The 23,811-nt window shown below is 36.3% G+C and overlaps 1 protein-coding gene across 1 annotated transcript in view; it reads right to left on the bottom strand.

Moving 5' to 3' along the window:
• Positions 1 to 4,393: 4,393 nt before the first annotated feature.
• LOC102698389 (exostosin-1-like) overlaps positions 4,394 to 23,811 on the bottom strand; it is a 396,583-nt gene continuing 377,165 nt past the window's right edge. Inside the window, exons 11-12 of the mRNA XM_006625674.3 lie at positions 18,069 to 18,240; positions 4,394 to 6,846 (exon numbers count right to left, since the gene is read on the bottom strand). Coding sequence (XP_006625737.1) covers positions 6,661 to 6,846; positions 18,069 to 18,240 — 358 coding nt within the window. The 3' untranslated portion in view covers positions 4,394 to 6,660. The remainder of the gene's footprint in view (positions 6,847 to 18,068; positions 18,241 to 23,811) is intronic.

The following is a 23,811-nucleotide window of genomic DNA, read 5'->3' as shown; positions in this document are numbered from 1 at the left end:
ACCCTGAGTAGTAAAAATGCCAAACTCCTTTAACCTTGAAAATAAATATCCTTCATCTGTCTTCTTGTTGTGTGCCCCTTCAAGGCTTCAAGGCACTGCTCAAGAATATGAGTACAATCTAAATCATAAGGTTTTTGTTTTTGACATTAAGTGGTGTTAAAGGACAATAATTTTTACCTAACCAACGAGGTCTAAAAGAAAATTACCCATGCTTTTGGTGTATCAGTGTTTTTTCTTTGTATGAACTTCATTGAATGAAGCCTGATGTGCATTTTTTTAGAAGAGATGGTTGATTATCACATTGGTGTTAAATTAATGTTATCTGGAAAGTGACAAATTTCATAAACTAAAACTTTACTATTCAATAAATATTTCTGACATCTTATAGATGAGTCAGGCAAAACGTACAGGGATGACATTAAGAACAGCTTGGTCACTGGAGTAAGCCATTAAATGAAATGTATTCAAGAAAAAAACATTACATAAATACAATAAGAGCAAGTAAATGCAAAAATACTAATTATTGAGCTTTTAATTTTGTATATGCAGTCTCAAGTCTTGTGCATATTGTTTTTTATTCAAAGTGAACTGCCTTAAATCCAATTAAACCTTTTATTTAGCTATTTTTGCATTAGCAAACTTCAAACCTAAATTACAAAATGACTAAATATTGGCCTCGCTCTCTTACTGCTGGATGCAAGAAGCCTCTGTTGTTAATTGGCCATAATTTAAAATTACTGTAGTTTAATCTCAGGTTTAGTTGCTTGAAGGGTATCTACTGACTCAGATGGGATAGTCCTTTTCCATACATTGGACTGATCAAATGATGCAAAAGTGTCTCTTTCTATTTTCCTGTGATGAGGGTTATAGAGATCATTAAAGATGCAATTTCACATCAATAGCTCCAAGCTAGAGTTTAGAACAAATGGATGCACCAGCAGGACATAGATGATAATAAGACCAACAATATATTTGTTTAATATTTAAAACAGGTTAAAAGGCCATCTATTATTTAACTGAAAAAATGCCATGGCAGCCATCTTCTAAAGTACAGTATCACGATCTGTTGAGTGGTTCTGCGTTAAAGTGGGTTTCTGTGCTCCAAAAAGAACCATAAGCATCCAAATAGAGATAAGAATTGGGACCCAGCAGAAAAGCAGTCGCATTAAAATACAAAATACCACCAACAATAAAGCCATGAAACAGTGAAATATAATTAATAATTTTTGCCTGATTAATAACGGCTCATAAAAAAAGCATGTGATATTTTTTTCACGTGCAGATGTCCTACAGTTTCAATTGTGGTTTTCACTCATTTAGAGGCTACATAGGAAAAAAGCTCCAGATCTTCTGGGGCCTTTCTCTATATTAAATAAACAGAATGGGCAGTTTGTCCACAGGGAATTTGAATATTTTAAAGCCATATTCATATTAAAATATAGACTGTTCATCATGTGATAATTGTCAATGTCAAAACAGCAATTTAAAGACACATTGCCAATATGCCAGATAAAATCATCAATGCAGTTCAAATATGCTTTTTTTGCGGACCTTGAATTGCTCAGATGCAAAATTACACAAGGCTAAGTCTTTCCCAGTATTGCAGTGGGGTTATAAACCTATCTCTGTGTATATGCTTTCGTAACAACATGGTCCACCAGTGATGTTTGTTGTATGTATGTATTAGTTGTTGGGAAATAAAGAAGGTAGCGTACAATTGTTTGCTGAAAATGGAAATGATTCTATAATAGGAAACATTTGTGTGAGTTAAAAAAAACTGTTATGTATAACAGTAATTTCCATTGTACTGTATCTTTACTGATTATTTGAAAGTAAAGATCTCCAGGATATGCATTTGTGTATCATAACACAATGAGAGCAAGAGATGTACTGTAGAGGGCAGATGCATTCTCAGAGGTTCAAACAGGGAGCTGCGGTCAGCATGCGTAGGTTGCAAAGGAACAGTAAAGGTAAAGATTCATTCCATGCTGAAAGGTATCTTCTAGAAGAGTGAAAGGTAAGAAATCTTTCAGCATGGAATTAACTACTTGTTCCAGATGCATTTATAGCTAAGGGAAATGGAGATGAGGCTGGGAACTACAAAGTCCAGAATCCTTTCTACTATAACCCTCCCCAACAGATTTAGATTTTATTTTCTTACCTTAAAAAAGTATTTAGGAACTGTGACACTCCCTATATTAAACTGGAGAAAATATGCAAAAAATAAAGATGAAGCCCCAAAAATAAACGAGGAAAGAAAAGTAAATGAAGACAGATTAATATTATATTTTCAAAATATTATATTTCACTGGGACTGTAGTATGACTCTTTTAAAGAGTAAAAATGATAAATGATGATGACACTAAGAATGATAAACATCTTATATTACTATAACAAAGAGGAATGCTATGGCTTCTTTCAGGAAAAGTCAAATCTATCTCAGTACAAAAGTTAAATTCACAACCAATCATAAATTCCGTAATTTTGTGTTTGGAAAAGAAGATTGAAGTATTTACACTGTTAATACTGTGCTGGTATTCAGAATAAAATCTGGCATTACCTTTTTCTTTACACCATAAAAATGCACCTGGTTTCTCTGAATTTCATAATCTACTCTGTTTTTAAATTCAAGTAACTTTCAATTCTCTAGCAATTGTCTTTTTTCTAATTATGGTTATTATTAAGAATAGCTGTGTTAAACATCTGTTGAAACTTCTTAATAAAAATACACAAAATGTTATTAATACACATTATACAATTCTTGGGCTGTAGGTATTATTCACTTCATTGTTATGTAAAAGTACTGTATGTTTAAGTGCTGTCAATGTAAACAGCACAGCACTATACATACTGAAAATGTGATGTTTATAACCATTTTACTTCATTTCATCCATGTAAAACCAATGAGACATACTATATTGTTGGAACTTTAGGTATTTTTAGGAAGAACTACAGTTAGACACAAAACCTCATGGATGTCTGTGGTAGTATGTATGGAAGCCCGTTTCCGCCAGGGAGTAAAAAAAAAAAACGCGCTATGGTATCTCAATGCAGTGAGGCACAAACAAGGGCGGGAGCGGGGAGGGCACATGCCCTAGAATCCGTTACAATAACAAAAGGACAGACAATGAAATATGGCTATTTCGAAGTCGCAAATGTGAGTTAGTAAGTTGAAATTCTGAGTTACTAAGTCGGAATTCTGAGATAATAAGTCGGAATTCTGACTTACTAAAGTCGCAATTCTGAGATACTAAGTCGGAATTCTGACTTACTAAGTCGCAATTCTGACATACTAAGTCGGAATTCTGAGTTGCTAAGTCGCAATTCTGAGATATTAAGTCGGAATTCTGACTTACTAAGTCCCAATTCTGAGATACTAAGTTGGAATTCTGAGTTGCTAAGTCGCAATTCTGAGATATTAAGTCGGAATTCTGACTTAGTAAGTCGCAATTCTGAGATACTAAGTCAGAATTCTGACTTACTAAGTCCCAATGCTGAGATACTAAGTTGGAATTGTGAGTTGCTAAGTCGCAATTCTGAGATACTATGTCGGAATTCTGACTTACTAAGTCGCAATTCTGAGATACTAAGTCGGAATTCTGAGTTACTAAGTCGGAATTCTGAGATACCATAGCACGTTTTTTTTTTTACTCCCTGGCGGAAACAGGCTTCCATAAGTATGACATTACCACATTGTCTCAAAATTAAAAAACAATACAAAAAGGCATGGTTGTAAATAGAACACAGAATAGAACACAGAAGCAACTGTATGTGTATATAAAATTAAGTTTAATGTTTTGTATTGTTTTGTATTGAAATAAGAAGGCTTTAAAATTATTTTCTCTGTTTTCTGCATTTTCTGTATGTGGAAGATCACAGTGATAACTGTACTCTCACAAGTTGTGGAATAACAGGGTAGCTATCAGTGGATTTAACTCCTGTCTAAAACTACCTGTCTCATTTAGTCAATTGGTGTCACATTTTTAAATTACCTAATAAACATGTTTTAACTGAACGTAAAACATTAATTAAAAAATACATTTTTTTTACTGTTACATAAAATTAAAATAAAGTTTCTTGAGTACACTCAAAACATTGAGAATGGTCCACAGTATATTTACTATAAAGTGTGTAACTCTTTTTTTAGGACTTAAAAGGTATTAATTGTCAAACAGTACATTTGGTGTACTTGAAAACCTCAATAATTAACCTTAACTGAAATGTACAGAAGAAGATTTTGAAAGAAATAAAGTGATTCACTTTTTCTTATTCTCTTGAGGAAAGGAAATGCTAGATGAGTCTCCTTTGTTGTGTGGAGTTTGTACAATTACTGTAATGTCTAAAGCACAAGCAATAAAAACTACCTGACAATACCATGATAACATCAGCATGGTGAAGTGAAGACAAACCTTTAATGTTCAGAGAAAGTCACTGTAACAAGGAGCTGTTTTTCAGAAATCCCTTTACATCATCACAAACGCTAAATAAGCAAGGCTCCCAAGTTGCTGCCTCTAACTTTTAACTGTTGGTTTTCTATGCCTTTCTCTTCAACAGATGACTTACAACAGAATATCTCTAATTTCTCAAAATACAAAGAAATTCATAAAAGTCTGATTAACAAAAATATTTTTTTTACATAAATCTCTTTCATTAACTGTTATTCAGGAGAGGGGTGGGCAATCAGAAACACTGCACAAGAAACACTGTGACGGTCAGCAAGCATGGCTATTATCTTACTAAATTACCTGGCTCAAGTCTGTCAATCACCAGTCCTCAAAGTGTCCCAGGGATGTTGTTCCACCTGAGCTCTTACTTAATTGAGCTCATTATTTGTTTAGTTTAACACACTTGTGATTTTTCCCAGGTTTCAGCCCAATAAAGACTGCTTTCTTACACGGTTCTTAGACACCATCATTTTAATAGTGTACTGTATCTTTTAGTCATTAACTGCAGAGTAATCATCTGTAATTAATGTATGCAAACTGCTTAATGTACTAACTACAAACATAGGTGGAGCGAAAGAAGAATATGACTGTGATATCCTGGTGTTTCATTCGTTTGACTTGTATTCCATGGCACCAAACAGTATAAAATGAAAACAATTATGTTTTCCTTAAAAATCACATTTCAGGAGGTTCATACTGTTCAGCGTATCCAGAATTGAGTTACAGTATGTGAATGCATTATGTGACTTCACATAAGAAATATTTTTCTTTTATTTAAAAAGCAGATAAAACATATATCAACATACATGTATTGGATATACAAAGGCCCATTTAAATATTGAAAAAAGAGACCCACTGACTTGTCTCCCATGTTTTTTTGTAAATTGTCTTCAGTTACTACTGTAACTACTACCATTTAGGTTTTAACTGCTTCAGAAATTAGGCAAAAATTAGGTTTTTGGAAATTAATCTGCTGAGCATGTGCAATTGAGTAACATTTATGATTCAGGTATCTGATACAGTGAATTTGTCAGGACATCACCAATTGGTAACTTAACAAGAAATGTTTAGATAGCTTATTGGGGTGCAATCATTTATTTATAAAAGGTTGAGGAATATCTGACAAGTAAGAAATACACATAAAACAGAATATTGCAAAACCAATAAACCAATAACCAATAAAACAAAATAATAAAAAACAGTTCAAATATCAATTGATGAGCATAAATAAGTAAGAGAGAAGATGGAACAAACCCAAAGCACAAGTGGATCCTAAATGCCAGATGAAAAACCTTTTGTTTATACATTTCCACTAAATTTAAGGTAATAATTAATGTTGTTCACTTTAAAAGAACAACAATTTTATGTCCAGCAAAGTTTTACAAGATTTTACAGTTAAGTATGACCCCTTGTATAGATTTAGTTTAGATATTATCACCCTTGTTTTGGAGGTTCTACACTGTGTAAATGTATTGTGGACAAAGACAAAAACAACAAAAAAGGTTATTTGTATCATATTCTTCCCATAATCCTAGAAACTTATTTTTGTAACACTGACTCATCAGTCACAGAGAAACAATTAGTGATCACAGTTTTGAGCCAGAAAAACTACGTACCCACCACCTTAACATGTTTATCAGGAACTGTTTTTGGCAATAAAGCATAAAGGAAAGTAGAGCAGCCAAAAATGGATTTCTCATTTGGAAGCCCCAGTAATGAAACCATATAAAAGCAACAGATACAATGCTGAAGTACTTCTTTTCCAGGTTTTATCGACTCTTCCATTGCATTCTTCTGTGTTTTTTCTCCATAATTCTGCAAGAAAATGGAAGGATGCTTTGAAGGCATCAGTGGCGAGATCTTTTCTTTTGCCTTCAAGATGTAACAAGTTATATCCAAATGGATTTTCTTTAAAGGAGGCTGATAATCACAGCAATCTGTTCAATGTTAATGATCATGATTAATCTACCACAATTCCTTGGAATCCAACTCACAGGTACCACACATTGTACAATGTTTCCTGGATAATCAGTACCCAGACCACAATTATTAGAAAATGGTCAGTTGTTGCATATTTGTAATAAACTATAATATACAGGTCAAGTAAGAGTAGATCATGATAGTTGAGGCAACCAAGCAACATTTCAAACTCTACTAAAAAATGGGCTGATCTTTCATTTGTATCCCAGCATTAAAACAAATCCATTCCCTCCTTCTAAAGCTTCTCAATGTCCCTGTACTTCTTTCTCAGGATGGACACCTGGTCCTTGAACAGCACAGGATCCAGTCTCATTTGTGAGTGCAACAAGGGCATGAACCCGAACCAGCTGCTGAAGGAGTTCATGCAGGCCTGCCGCTGGGCAAAGTGGTCAGGATCAGCCCAGCGTGACGTCTTGGAGCCCTGAAGACAAACCCAGAGGACAGAGTTGAGACACATGTGCTGACATGAGAGATGCACTAATGCAGGTTTACTTACTATAGAGAATGTGAAACCTTTTATGTTTACTCTAAAATGATACAGTATGCTGTTGTTGTAACTACAACTTCTACCATAGGTAACCAGCTTTTTGTTTTTGTGACAAATTAAAATTAAATCACATGCAATCTGATGAATTTCATGTAAGTAAAAAACTTAACTAATATTAAAATAACCCAAGCATCAATTTGCAATAGAATAAACACTTGTTTCAGAACTAATAGCTTAATTTAAACTGAAAAGAGTTTTCCCACTAGTCAAATTCTTTGTTTCACTGGCAGCTTTTCAAATAACAAAGAACAACACAGTACAGTTTATTTATTTTGAAATTGACCCTACCCCACATATGTATAGTCTTTAAAGCCCTGCTACTAAAGGTAATGCAGATATTGCTACAGGGAATGTGTAATGTAATAATACAAGACAAGAAGAAAAGATGAAAGTAGACTCTTAAAGTGGCTTTGACAATTAGGACATTAATCAACACACTGATGTATAGACTCATCAGTTTGCCCCTGGCCCAACCATCGATCAGGCCAGATGCATGTCACAGAACTGCCCGAGCCACTGCTATCAGAATTAATCTCTTCTTTAGGGATGAATTAATCTCTTCATCCCTAAACCAGATTAAGATGGCTTTTATTCTAAGAGTCTTTAATAGGCTATATGATGAACTTCTTGTACATTTATACTGCATGTTGGCAGGAGAAACTGTGGGGTCACCTACATCATACTGAAATCGTACCGAAAAGGCTTGTGAAAAAAGGTCAAACAATTTTATTTATAATTCAGTGAAAAAGTAAACCACTGATAATGTCTATATTATCATTCATTTTAAAGTTAAAACACAATTAGATCTTAAGAAAGTCTTATTAAAAGATTAGGAGGACTCGATTGAACATATGATATACAGTACAGTATTGTATTTGGATTATTCAGTTAACAAATTATCCAAAAGTCCTATCCGAATAATAAATAAATAAACATATGTATACAGTATGAATAATAATAATAATAATAATAATTGCTTAAACTTATATAGCGCTTTTCTGGACACTCCACTCAAAGCACTTTACAGGTAATGGGGACTCCCCTCCACCACCACCAATGTGGAGCATCCACCTGGATGATCCGACGGCAGCCATAGTGCGCCAGAACGCTCACCCCACATCAGCTATCAGTGGGGAGGAGAGCAGAGTAATGTAGTCAATTCATAGAGGGGGATTGTTAGAAGGCCATGATTGGTAAGGGCCAATTGGAAATTTGGCCAGGACACCGGGGTTACACCCCTACTCTTTTCGAGAAGCGCCCTGGGATTTTTAATGACCACAGAGAGTCAGGACCTCGGTTTTACGTCTCATCTGAAGGACGGCACCTGTTTACAGTATAGTGTCCCCGTCACTATGCTGGGGCATTAGGACCCACATGGACCGCAGGGTGAGCAACCCCTGCTGGCCCCACTAACACCTCTTCCAGCAGCAACCTTAGTTTTTCCCAGGAGGTCTCCCATCCAGGTACTGACCAGGATCACATCTGCTTAGCTTCAGTGGGTTGCCAGTTGTGAGTTGCTGGGTGATATGGCTGCTGGCTATAAATATGAATAAATATGTAAACATGTACATTAAGTAGGCTGGTGGCACCTTCTTTAGTAGCAAAGACCTCAACGAGACATTTTGTGCAACTGTTTATTAACTCTTAAAGTTTATTAACTGTTTATCTCACATCAGCTTTTATGATGTTTGGTCGTTACTTCCACATAGAACTGGATGATTTTCCAGGTTGCTCTTGAGGAGATCTAGGCAGGATGACTGGTCCTGATTAGGATCACCATAGTCTTGAATAGTGTTAATATTCACTGACAGTGAATGAATTTTACTCCAAATGTTCCGAACTATACGTTTCAAATTCCTCAGCAAACAGGGCTCTGGCAACCAAGTCCTCAACAACAAACCAGGCAACAGAAAATTAGCTGGAATTACTCAACCCCTCTTATGGTGGATGAAGGTGGCAGCAGAATGAAACCTCCAATTACTATTGCCTCTATGCCATTTGGATCAAGGTAACGTGTTGTGAAGATTGGTGTGAAAGCTGGTGAATCAATGGTTTCTCTACAATAAAAAGTTGTGCATGGACATCTTTCAGCCCCAACGTACAATCATTAAAGGTTTTCTCCTAAATGATCCTTTCTTGGAATGATGCTCCTGTTGTCCTGCTGAAGATGTTCTCATTGACCCTCCCAATGCAGGGTCAGAATCTCAAGAGGCACAGTGGAAATGGTTTTTACAGCCTGTCAAATTTAGGACAGATGTTGGGTACATCATCGACCTCCCTACTTAGCATTTTCTGACTTGACAAAGGTCTTTTAGGTCCAAACAGGAGTCACAGAAAGGTGTGTCATTGACCTTAAACTATTTTCAGCATATTGGAGAGCCATATTGCATTTCATAACAGCCTTCTGAAGTGTAGCTGATTTACCAGATGTGTAAATAATTTTCATTTTCAATTATAAAAAATGAAAACTAACTGAACATGAGTAATTCAATGCCAGTAACCTGATGATGATGTATGTGGCATAACAAAAATTGTATCCTGTATTGGTCTTTCTAGTCAACTTTAGGTTAATAAAAGACAACTATTCTCAATCATGAGGAATTGCCAACAAATGAAGGCTCACACACCCCTCAGAAATGTCTCACCTTAATATCCACACAGGTTAGGAGACTTTAGAAAGTTTAAATAACCTGAATTAACTCAGATATAAACCAATGAACAGTGTGAAACAATATTCAAGAGGAATATAGAGTAACTAAGAGAGAATCATTCCAAGAAAGGACATTGTCACGATTGTAGTCCCTTCCCCTTAAGGGCGCTCCGGCTCTTTCACTTCGGACCTGATTTTGTGCACCTGCCCCTTGTTCCAGCCTCCTTCCAGCCCCCCTTAAAAGCCAGACACTGACATTATTCCTTGCTCAGCTCTGGTTTCCATACCAGGTGAGTCCGGGACCTGTAAGCGCCTGGCCCCGTTATGCTTTTAAGTGGCTGTATTTGTTCCCATTCCCGTGCCGGTTCCTGTTTTTAATCGTCTGTCTAGGATGGACCGTGACTCGGTTCCTGTTTTTATCCTGTTTGTCTTGGATGGACTGCCCGGCTTTGGACTTTCGCTCCATCGTGGATTCCCCTTTTGATTCCTCTCTGGATTGTTCGCCTTGGCCACACCTCCCCCGACCACCAGCACACCAAGGACACGCCCCCGGTTTTCATCCCCGTATCCTGCATGCCATTTTCCCCTGTGTTTCTCACTCAACCCAGGATCGTGTCGTCTGCATAGGGTCCGGAAAGAACGCTTTCGTTACAGACATAAAACATGTTTGTGCACATATCCACAACACACCCTCTTAATAAATGACAAGTCTGTAAAAAAAGTGTACATTTAACAAGGGGAATCTTAAGGAAGTTCATAAGAAAAAGATTAAAAAATATATTTTTTAAATAAACGTGTATAAAAAGATGTCCAAAATTGAATGAGGTAACAGGTTGTTTGAAAGACTAAACATTAAAGAATGGTTGGCAGGAAAATGAAAAAGAAGACTGCTAGTGACTTATAAATGCAATGGAAATGATTAGGTTTTGATAAGAATAATGTTCAACATTATGGGCAACATACTAAAACAGAATGACTGAAGGACAAACTGTACAGATGTGATTTAAGGCAGAGAGGAACATTTTTCTGAAATATAATTTGTCTCTTTCATGAAGGTTTTTGAAATTTTCCTAGAAATAAGTAGTTTATGCCAATTTTTCCATTTCTGGGGTGCATTTAACAAAGCTTTCCAGGTGTCCAAAGAGTTCTAACCCTCAGTTTGTGTGCATTATTATTACTTTTAGAATTGGGATTCTATATCATGCTGTTCCCAACAACTATTGAATTTCAGCACTTGCAGAGAAATAAGGCATGATTGCATAATACAATATATTTTACACTTGGTTTTGGGTTTTATGCTGTATGAATGCAAATCCTTTTGTATGTTGTATACAGTATACAAAATTTAAATAAGTTCAAGTAGGTAACTGCATGATCATGAATAGGCTGCAAAGAATCAGGTAACAGTTTATTCCATGATGAAAAGAAAAGAAAAGAGCCAAAATGTTTTGGCTGTGGAGACTTCATCAGGTGTGTGTGAGAGAGAGGGAAACCAGCAGCTAATAAAGCAAGGGAGATCAAAACACAGGGTAGAGGAGAGGAGGCAGGGAGCATGAGATAAGAACTATCAACACTCTGGAAGAATTGGAATAGAGATGTGAAATCAAAACTTGCAAATGAATAGAGATGATTAGAAGGAAAGACGTCGTTAAGAGAAGGTGTGATCCTAGTTTCAGGACAATTTTGGTGCAATAGGAGTTCTGAACCCCTCTGTGAGGACGCAGACGGCGAGGTCGGTATGATCATGGCCATTAAAGGTGAAATGGGCTTGGAGAGATCTTTGATCCTCACAGCTCTGACATGTTCCCTGAAACAATCTTCCAGTCTCCTTCCCATTTCCCCAATGTAAATAGCTGGGCATTTTCTGCAAGCGATGCAGTAAATAAGGTTGCTGGAAATACATGATGTCATCTGGGTGATCTGGAATTGTCCAGAGGGGCCTTGAATGTGATATATTAACAGGTGATACTGCAAGTTCCGTTGCTGGAGAAAGTGACTGGTGTGGATAATTGCTGTGGGCGGTCAAGGGAGCTGTAAAAAAGAAGCCATGCCCTGTCTCTCTCACACCTGAAGAAGGCTCCACGGCCGAAACGTTGTGTTCTCTTTCTTCTTTTTTTCAGCATGGAATAAACCTATTACTTGTTTCTTTGCAGCCTACGCATGCTGACGCAGCTACCCACCTGTAAAAAAGAAGGTTGTGCAGATAAGATGGTCGGCGATATGAGATGATGGGGCAGTGGGTGGTCAGAAAAGAGGGTACCAGTGGAGGGATCATGCTGTAACCTGAAAAAGTGGTCATTAATGTTCATGGGAACAGAAAGGGTGTTAGGGTGGTAGGGAAGCACCAATGGAATGCAGTTGTGAGTCAGGAAATCCATGTCACCACTGCAAAGTTGTTGGAACCTGAGGAACTGTGAAAAAGGGAGAGAGTTTTTAGGGTGGAATGAACTGAACAGGAGATAGCTGTGTGAATCTGTGGCTTTGTAACAGACAGAAGTAGGAGGATGGTTAATGCATAGGTTTCTGTCCAGAAATGGAAGAGTAGTGGAAGATATATGAACTGTATACTTGAGGGATGGGTGGAAGTTAGTGAAATAATGCAGGAAATGCTCAAGCCAGTCGTTAGAGCTTGTGGCAGCACTGATACAGTCATTGACGTATCGTCTACAGAAGGTCAGGGATAAAGACGGTATAGGAAGCAAACAGGCATTCTTCTACCAGCCAAAAAAAAAAAGCATAGCTGGGTCCCATTCTGGTGCCCACTGACCTGCTGTTAAAAAAGGCTATTGAACGAGAAGGCATTCAACGTGCGGACCAATTCTGTAAGAGGTAGTAGAGTGTGGTAGCTAGATCAAGCACTGTGCATTTGTCCAGTGTGTGCATGAAACAATCTGGTCCCTGAAAATGGAAATCCTTAAAAAGTTGGAGAGCGTGGTTAGTGTCCTTAATATATGAAGGGAGCTCTTCAACCAATGGTCTCATAAGACTGCCCCCCCCCCCCCCATATTTTAAATATCCTTTTTAAAGAGCATAGTTCTATAGTTGCATGTTTGCAATTTAATGCTGTTTCATTTCTAAATTAAGTACAAGAAATACAGTTTGGTGATTGTTAGTGGCTAGTATTCAGGCTAAAGTGTCACAAGTGGAGATGATAGGTTGACAGTTATAATGGGATAGAGTGACTCCATTCAAACAAATGTAGATTAAAAATAATTTAAAAATATCAGAATTATTGACCAGAATAATAACCAACATTATTTATAAATTAAAAATCACTTAATAATAAGCCTTTGTACGGACAAGGTTTATTATTTATTGGTCTTTGCATGTGGGTAAGTAAGAGTGATGAGTTTATCTTTTGGATAAGCATCTTTTGGGCTGTACTGAACATCTTCAGGACTGTCCAGATCCAGTATCAATACTCCCAAAGATGGATGCCGACTGCTGGTGCCTGGATGTCTAGCAGATAGCATAGGCGCATCTGAACACAATCTTAAAAGTCACAAGACATGGTCAATCATCTGCAGGGCGTGGGAACCCTCTCCACCTTGTGAAATTCTTGCCCAGTCACGACCATATTTTCTTTGGGACTTAAACTTTTTTTCTCCCAGTAAGTGAGCCTGTACTATACGCTAAGACAGAATTCTGCTCGATGTGTAGTCTGCTGCAGGACCTCATGACCAGTTAGCAACCACCATGCATCCATATCTTCAGCGGAGCAATACGGTTGGACTTTTGTTGACATGCTTGAATATAGGAACAAGCAATAGGTTTATTCCATACTGAAAAAAAGATTAAAGAAAACACAACGTTTCGGTGTGACACCTGAAGAAGGCTCCACGGCCGAAACATGTTTTCTTTCTTCTTTTTTTCAGCATGGAATAAACCTATTGCTTTCCTTTGCAGCCTACGCATGCTGACGCAGCTACCCACCTGAACTACTATGCTTGAATATAGCCTTATTCAGCAGGAGTCACTATGCCAGGAGCAAACCGAGTTTCTCTCCTTATTGTGTGACTTGCACTGACTAAACACCCTATTCATCTCAGCGCTGACCTGGACAATTCATTTGAGGGAATCGACTGTCAGTGCTAGGCTACAGCAGATGTCTCTCCCTGATACCTCAAGCTGCCTAAGGCTGCAGAGCATGCATTGGACAGCATTGTGATGGACCCAGTCAGCTGTTTCTCCATCCTTCTGCACAGGAGCTATGAATCCATGGTTCTGGATGAGTATACTTCAATATTCATCATGACTGCCCTTGAGAAATCAATTGTTTTGTTAACACATGTTGATATAAATTTAATTAATTTAAGTAGCATTTACATATGAGCATCTGAATGTTGATTATGTTAATAAATCTGACTTGAAAGTGTAACCAATGGTATACTAAACGCATTATCCTTGTTTTGATGTATCTCTTCTTCCTACTTGCCATCGCTTGATTATTCACGTAACGAGCTGCCGACTCTCATGTATTTACCCTGAATGTTTTTATGTAAACATTGTTTTATGTGTATATCAATAAATGTATTATGTGTGCCAACTAATTCCTTATAGCCAAAGTAAGCTCACAAGATTTATTGTTACACAAGGTATAAACATTGTGCCAGTAAATTCTCTCAAAACCCCTACATCTCCACCTTGTACCTTGTGTAATATATAGAAATACTGGAATTTCTTTTAGTTTAAACAACAGCTTAAACATCTGTTAAAACTGCCCAGAAATTCAGTTCTGCAAATGCATTTGAGATAGAGCTACTCTATCCGATCCAGCACCATGAGTTGGATTTGTCAGTTCCTGTCAGAACAAAACTACAGCAAAACAGAATGTAAAAGATAGCCCCTGGAAGTCAAAGGAAATAAAATACAGAAGCCTATCCTAACAATTTCACAACAATTTCAAACAAATATGTTTTAATCTATGATGTGGAAACAATAAAACCAAAAGTCAAGGCAGCAGCTCACCAGAACACAACCATCACAGATGCTGAAAATCAGACACCAGTGTCAACATTTCAAACAGAGTCAGCCCCATACAAAACAGGTAGTAGTTGTTGAAGACTATTCTCAAGACCTCTGCATCAAGGATTCAGAGTTAACAACAGTATGCAACAACAGCATGAGATGGCTATTGTTGTCCAAGACCTTGGAAACAAACTTAAAACCTACTGTACAACATTTAAAGGTGAACAACTGGAAAGGTTGATAAATGTTAATTAAACTCAACTCATGGCTGAAGACATGATTCTCTGAAGAAGGCTTCAGCTTTCTACAGTATATCAATGGGAACCCTTTCAAAGAAAAGACTATAATTACACACACGAAGGACAGCATATAAACAAGATGGGTACCACTCTTTTTGGGGAATGGACGTACAAAGCAGTTTCTAGACTAGAATGGAAGGGAAGAGAATTTAAAGAAAATCAGCAAGGGGAGATGCATCAGGAGTAAAACATAAAAACCCCTGAGAAAAATAAAATGTCAAAGAACCAGGTAATTATATGCTTAAGCATGAATATCAGCAATGACGGTAAAAAATAAAAGGAATTAAGTTACTGTATTAATGAAATCAGGGATGTATGTGTAAAGAGAGAATCAATTTTCTTGGGAAGTGTCAACATTCCTCACATAGACTGTGAAAAACCAACAGGAATATCAGCTGCAGAGATGGAAATGGTAGAGATGTCAAATGATTGCTTTCTTACTCATTTTGTCAGACAATTTACAAAAGTCAATGCCTATATTGATCTAGTGTTTTCAAGATAGAATGAGGAAAACAGAGATGAGAGAACTGTTAGGGAACACATGGTTTAAGAGTAAATATGTTGTAAAATTTGCATAGTTATAATCCAAAACACAGATAAAAATTGAGGAAAGCCGACTATGAACGAATGAAACAAGCATAAAAGTATAATGGGACACGAGACACACTGTATACAGTATGAGATTAGTAGAGAATGACTGGAAAGAGTCATCAGTCAATTAACATAGTCTGCTTGTAGCCCAGATTAATTCCTGTGTTTCCTGACATCATAAGCAAACAAATCCTATTATATATATACTGTATAACTTTATAAAGCAGCGGCTCAGCTGGTTAATATATCTGTTAATATAAATTCAATGTATTTATAATTAACCACTTAAGAAAAAAAACAGTTCATAACATAATTACTGCAGAAAATATGTTTACTGAAATAAAAGAACTGATACAAAAGAATGTTGGAAGGAGTGAGAGAAAAGATTATTGATATAATATTAGAAATTTTTTTCAGTGTTTCAACAGCAAAAGCACAGATGGACTGAATATCTCAGAGAAAAAAAATGGGAAACTTAAGTACTAAATTAGAGCATCATATCATGTAAATGACAAGATTCTTTGGTACTGTCAGCATGGATTTAGAAAGGGTTGCTTTACTATTTTGCTAAATTTATTTTATCAAGCAACAGCAATTATGAACATAACCACAGCATATGATGTAGTATATTTCGATTTTCAGAAAGGTTTTGATAATCAAAGATCGATTCTCAAACTTTATTGAGGCATGTCAGGCATTCAAGGAAATGTATGTAGTGTATTTGAATTCAGATGTGGTTAACAGAAAACATAGGGATGAATAGTCAGATTCTAGTGATATATTGCAATTAGATGTACTAAAGTGATCTGTATTAGTAGTGCTCTTTTGTCTTTATAGTGCACTGCTCTTTTTTAAGAGATAAGATAAGATCACTTCATTGGCCATATACAATTTCTTCAATAAGGAACTTATCTTTTCACATAACCCAGCTTGCTCTCCATGAGATACACAGAGAGGGAGAGAAGCTTAGGGTCAGCCATTTATACAGCACCCCTGGAGCAGTTGGGGTTAAGGGCCTTGCTCAGCTCTTAGAGGTGTAGGATTCCTGTGCCAGCCACAGGATATGAACTGGCAACCTTCCAGCTATGGGTGCAGATCCCTAGCCACAGAGCCACCAGACTTCCTCTTTATACAGCATTAATAATCTAGCTTGTGGTATACTCAGTAGATGATCCAAAATATAGAATGATTAGCAAACTGTAGAAACTGCAAATTTTAAAAAAGATGTAAACAAAATTCAAGAGTGGACAAACTCCTGGGAGATGACAATTGCAGAGAGTTACTTGTAGCTAACAAAATCACAAACTATAAAAACAAAACTGAAAAATGATACTTCCAGAAAAAAAAACTCTTCTTAGTGAAGCTACATACAATGTCAAAGTTGGCACATAATATTCATACTCTATACAATGTGCAATAAAAAGGCTGTAGGATATATGACTAAGATATATAACTAAAAGGGTAATATTTAATCATGGAATCTAAAATTCGAATTGTAATATGCACAACTAAGAAAGAACTTGGTATCCAGTACAGGTCACCACAGTAAGAGATACATAGAAAAGATTGCTGAACTATGTACTGTAGATTCATGAGCTCAAAAGAATATTTTACAGCGAGAATCTATATACAGTAACTTTTCTTTGGCCTTGGACATAAAAGACCATGACGTGAAACGATTAAAGTATTCAAAATCTATAAATACACTGATCATCTCCACCAAATGGATAAGCAGAAACTATCTAGTAGTCTAGGAGTCTAGAAGTAGCTACGCAGCTGTGTTATTGAAACTAATACCATACTTTCTTTCAAGAAATAGCTGCATAAAAGCCTCAGATCAATTTAATAGGCTACCAAAAATTAAATGAGCTAGATAGGTCCAATATCCTGTTCACTCACATGCTTATTTTCATTCTGTATGGCTAACATTCTTAAGCTAAGAATCAATTGTAAATTACTATTATAATGCTATAATGTGTTTTTTTAAACAATGAACTTTAAGCATTAACTTGAACTCTCTGGGACTCTCTGGGAAAGTACGGAAGAAATCTAGATGCTTTAGAAATGAAAAAAGAAAAATTAAAACAAAGGAAATTAAAACAATTGCTATAGAAACCAAGCCTACAGCACATACACAGAGTATACAGTATATACTGTAGACTTTTTTATTATTGCTTGAAACAGCTGGACAAACTGTATGTTGCACTTTAAACAAAAGCATTATGAAAATTCCTAATGAGCAATTAGTGTTTGCTATTTGTGTTTGTGATACTGTGTTTAGGTGGATTTTTGTTTGACATTTACTAGGTAAATAGAGTTGCCTAGAGTTCAATATTTCCTAGTTTATTTCCTTATTCTAAGTGTGATTCAGCCTGTTTGGGTTTCCTTTCGATTGTCAGTAATTAACATGTACAGACCAACTGAACATAGTTATGTTTTATATTTAAAGGTTCTCATTATCAACATCCTGTTAACCACTGTTTTAATAAACACTCCTGAACGTGCATATTCAAAAAAGAGAGAAAACTAGAATATGGAATTTGCTAGATGGTGAAATGAATCTTAAAGAATGCAATCAATATTTGTACCTGCTGCATCATTGTTTCCTTATACTGCTTTTTCTGTGTCACTTTTATTGGTGGAAGTTTGGTGACTGCTGACACCAGGAAATTCATTAGGATGTCTTCACAGTTGGCCATCTGATCCACCATGCTGAGAAGGCTTGCTGGTAGGTAGTAAGTGTACAAGTAGTGATAGTACCTGGAAAAAATCACAAAAGCAATTAGGCAGGATAACTCACTGTACATCTACCATAGGATACATTATTTTATCCATCTCTTCTGGCATTTTGTCTAATTTTTTTGAATGAATAACTTTTGAAGGAAAGATGAAATCATGGTTTGTTAGGATCTGTCTTTGGGTTTAGTTTATTAACTACTGTGATGATGTTTTTGGATGGAATTCACAGTGAGAATGCAGCAGGGTGTCATGGTGGTTTCTCTTGTATAGATTTCATGTTCTTTGCTGGCCCAAAGACACCACCCATCTCTCAGAAATATTCAGGTCAGATTATTTTAAATTTTTGCCATTCCCCATAAAGAAAATGGTAGGGTTTTACTTTAAATTTTTACAATACAACTGGTACTGTTACAGACATGAGGAAAAATCTGTGTATTTGCAAAAGATTAAATGTATTATGCAAACATACACAAACATATATTGCTTTAAAATTATGAAGTTTAAATTGCTTTTACTTTATTAGTGTTACATGCATCACTATTGTAAGCAGCAAAAGTGGACTCCTGACATTTACTATCTGTATATAGGCTAATATTTTTATCAAGGGATCTCCAATGCTGCAGTGTAAAATAATAAAATATGCATAAGGTTTAAGGTAGGTATATAACTGTGTACAAGTATATGTACTATAATAGTTCAGGTGGGTAGCTGCGTCAGCATGCGTAGGCTGCAAAGGAACAAGTAATAGGTTTATTCCATGCTGAAAAAAAGAAAGAGAACACAACGTTTCGGCCGTGGAGCCTTCTTCAGGTGTGAAACCTGAAGAAGGCTCCACGGCCGAAACGTTGTGTTCTCTTTCTTCTTTTTTCAGCATGGAATAAACCTATTACTTGTTCCTATGTACTATAATACTTGTCCATGCTTTACCTTTCATTTACAGTAAATCATAGGAAAATTATTTGTTTTGTGTGTCTAAAAGTTGGCTTTCCAGGGAAATAATATTTTTATTCTTTTTGTAAACAAGCGGTAGGAACTGGTTTATTTCAAAAGAATAGGTCAGTGTTGAATACAGTCCATAAAGTATACTTAATTTGTATGTGTTTAAACATAAGAGATTGATCAGATTTTTGGAATGTTAATTGCAGTTTCTAGTTACTATTATAATATATATATAATACATATTTTTAAACATTAGGTTCACTATAACACTGAAAAAATATATAGAAAGTATGGGGGCCAGCATTATAGTGCAGTGGTTAGCATTGCTGCCTTGCAATAATGGGACCCTAGTTCAATTCCTCTGATGCTGTCTGTGTGGAGTTTGGATGTTCTCCCCTTGTTTGCCTGAGTTTCCTCCCAAAGTCCAGACACATACTAATAATTTCATTCTAGGAAAATTGACTCTAGTGTGAGTGTGCATGTTTATGTCTCTGCGATGGATTGGTGTCCTGTCCGGGGTGTATCCTGCCTTGTGCCAATTGCTTGCTGGGATTGGTTCTGGCACCCAGCAACCCTGTATTGGTTAAAGTGGTTAGAAAGCTAGAAAAGTTAGAGCTAGAAAATGGATGGATGAATATTTCCAATAATCACAGCTGTGATATTTTAAATCATGAGAGGTTATAAAGATAAACAAATGTCTAATATTCAGAAAGCTAAATATAGCATTTGTTTAAATGGGATCCAGTGAAGGCGCAATTTGTGCTAGTTGTATTAGGGATATATGTCTCTGTAAAAATGCAGAACAATGGTCAGCCTGTACTGTTATACTTCATATTTTGAAAACCAGTGCTTGGATGATTATTTACTAGGGAAACAACTGCAACCTTATTTTGAAAGCTAAATGAATTATTGTATGTTTTTCAACTCATACTGTATACATAATTTATATATATATATCAATTGAAAAATATTAGGCGTCAAGCAATGTCAAATAACTGATCCCATTAGGCAGGTTTGTAGAGCTGTAAGGTTGTGGACAGATGCAATGCATAACGGATAAATAATTCTGCTTAGGAATATGTGGTGGAACATGGATCATTGGAAGACAAAGCCTCATTACAAGGTGTTACAGTAGATACAGAAAGTTTTCTTTATGCGTGGACAACACATTTATATAAATGGACTATAGTACATTTTACTGTAATTGAAAGCCAAGGAGCATCTGAATATAATTTTGAATATTTATTTCATGATCAGATGTTTCTTTTGCTGTGCAAAACAACTTTTAAGGAATTTTAAATACAACTCCTACTTAATTTTAACTTAATTTCTAAATTATAGGTATAGTAACGCATTCTGGAAAATATGTTGAAATGTCACTGCTAGAACACTTACAACAGAATGTGATTAAAATTTTGCCATTATGGGCAAAACACTGGAGTTTACTGAAGCAATAACATAACAGACAGATCTGCCAGGCTTATTAACCTAGTTAACATAACAGAATAGATACTGTTAAATTCTGCTTGAAATGCTTCCCGTCAGGACCCATACATAATTTGCAATTTGCTGAAACCACTCAATCATTTACATGTTTTGATGATTAGGTGGACTTTTTTACTGTGGTGCGTTAACGTTGTGCAGATACAGTACAGTGGGGAATCTTTTTGGAGTGGCACATATCTTTGCATATATTCCGACATTTCTACATTATGCTTTGTTTGATTTGTAAGAAAATCAATCAAAAAGGGTTTTTCAAATGTAGTGTTTATACACTATTGATTGACGTGTGTGATATTTTTACAGATTGTCCAGTTATTGATAATGTCTGTTTTTCTAAAATAAAAGAGCTGCAATATATATTCTTAGACACACAGCCCATATTAGAACGTGGAGAATATTCAGAAAAGAGGATATCCTGAATTTCTTGGCAAAAGGCAGAGAGAAAATTAAAATGTATCCTCCTCCCCCAGAAAAAGGATGCCATTTCATTGCAGGGTGAGTTTCGACAAATCAGGACATCGCTTTGTACAGAAGGAGGACAGGAACAATGGGGGTAAACCTGAAGTTTGTGTGACCAGAGTCCTAATCCCGACTCCACACAGCCCCCACCAATACATGTAAAAGGTTTAGTTATCTCAGATGCACTAAGGAGTTATAGGATGTTTCTATATGTTACAGCTATTGACAAAGCCTCCAGTAGTACACTCAATCATTGTAACACATTTTACTGTTATTTATACAGGTCAGTTTCTAAGAAATCAAATTTACAATATAATTTAGCAGTATTAAATTCAAAGTGAGCAGAGTCTACAAAAACCTAAATAGTTTTTCTCACTACATATCCATTAAGCTAAAATCATAATTTGCGTGCTACAAAGTACACATCTATCAGGATAAACTTATTAAATGTCTGTAACTACAGTAGATACAGTACCACCAAAGAATTGTACTTCTGAATACATAGGGAAAGCAAGGCACAGTACATATAATATACAGTGCCTTGCGAAAGTATTCGGCCCCCTTGAACTTTTCAACCTTTTGCCACATTTCAGGCTTCAAACATAAAGATATAAATTTTTTAATTTATGTGAAGAATCACCAACAAGTGGGACACAATTGTGAAGTGGAACGAAATCTATTGGATTTTTGAAACTTTTTTAACTAATAAAAAAATGAAAAGTGGGGCGTGCAAAATTATTCGGCCCCCTTGTGTTAATACTTTGTAGAGCCACCTTTTGCTGCGATTACAGCTGCAAGTCGCTTGGGGTATGTCTCTATCAGTTTTGCACATCGAGAGACTGAAATTCTTGCCCATTCTTCCTTGCAAAACAGCTCGAGCTCAGTGAGGTTGGATGGAGAGCGTTTGTGAACAGCAGTTTTCAGCTCTTTCCACAGATTCTCGATTGGATTCAGGTCTGGACTTTGACTTGGCCATTCAAACACCTGGATACGTTTATTTGTGAACCATTCCTTTGTAGATTTTGCTGTATGTTTGGGATCATTGTCTTGTTGGAAGATAAATCTCCGTCCCAGTTTCAGGTCTTTTGCAGACTCCAACAGGTTTTCATCCAGAATGGTCCTGTATTTGGCTGCATCCATCTTCCCCTCAATTTTAACCATCTTCCCTGTCCCTGCTGAAGAAAAGCAGGCCCAAACCATGATGCTGCCACCACCATGTTTGACAGTGGGGATGGTGTGTTGAGGGTGATGAGCTGTGTTGCTTTTATGCCAAACATATCGTTTTGCATTGTGGCCAAAAAGTTCGATTTTGGTTTCATCTGACCAGAGCACCTTCTTCCACATGTTTGGGGTGTCTCCCAGGTGGCTTGTGGCAAACTTTAGACGAGACTTTTTATGGATATCTTTGAGAAATGGCTTTCTTCTTGCCACTCTTCCATAAAGGCCAGATTTGTGCAGTGTAAGACTGATTGTTGTCCTATGGACAGACTCTCCCACCTCAGCTGTAGTTCTCTGCAGTTCATCCAGAGTGATCATGGGCCTCTTGGCTGCATCTCTGATCAGTCTTCTCCTTGTCTGAGCTGAAAGTTTAGAGGGACGGCCAGGTCTTGGTAGATTTGCAGTGGTCTGATACTCCTTCCATTTCAAGATGATCGCTTGCACAGTGCTCCTTGGGATGTTTGAAGCTTGGGAAATCTTTTTGTATCCAAATCCGGCTTTAAACTTCTCCACAACAGTATTACGGACCTGCCTGGTGTGTTCCTTGGTCTTCATGATGCTCTCTGCACTTTCAACAGAACCTTGAGACTATCACAGAGCAGGTGCATTTATACAGAGACTTGATTACACACAGGTGGATTCTATTTATCACCATCAGTCATTTAGGACAACATTGGATCATTCAGAGATCCTCGCTGAACTTCTGGAGTGAGTTTGCTGCACTGAAAGTAAAGGGGCCGAATAATTTTGCACGCCCCACTTTTCATTTTTTTATTAGTTAAAAAAGTTTCAAAAATCCAATAGATTTCGTTCCACTTCACAATTGTGTCCCACTTGTTGGTGATTCTTCACATAAAATAAAAAATTTATATCTTTATGTTTGAAGCCTGAAATGTGGCAAAAGGTTGAAAAGTTCAAGGGGGCCGAATACTTTCGCAAGGCACTGTAAAAGGTAGAGATTAATAATTTTAAAGGTTAATAATTTTACTCATTCAAATTCTAATATAAAAATAACTAATGGCTTGCATTTTTGTTTTCTCTTTGAACATACTGTAGCTAATAGATTGTCAATTAAATATTTGCAACAAATTATCCTGTAGTTTCTTACAGTTTCTTCTGTATGTATCCCTTCTAGCTTTGTCAAGGAAAGCAATGTGTATTTGAAAGCTATCTTGAATGTTATTAATTTATCCCCAAATGAACATATAAAAACTGTTAAAGCAGTCATTAATCTGAGAATAAAAATCAGGAATTTGTGAAAATGAGCTACAACAACTTTTAACATCTACAGTAGTATCTGAGACCTCTAAAGTATTAGCCTGAATTACTGTTTGTATGCTAGAATAAATGATAATATTTATCAAAAAAGGAATAAAACAAGAAATAGTTTTACAATCTAAGTAATAATAATAATACTAATAATAATAATACTAATAATAATAATTGCTTACACTTATAAAGCATTTTCTGGAT

This window comes from Lepisosteus oculatus, chromosome 2 (genome assembly GCF_040954835.1).
Source record: "Lepisosteus oculatus isolate fLepOcu1 chromosome 2, fLepOcu1.hap2, whole genome shotgun sequence".
In the NCBI taxonomy this organism is placed as follows: Eukaryota; Metazoa; Chordata; class Actinopteri; order Semionotiformes; family Lepisosteidae; genus Lepisosteus; species Lepisosteus oculatus.
The sequence above is the reverse complement of the archived record's forward strand: the minus strand, read 5'-3'. Positions and strand labels throughout refer to the sequence as shown.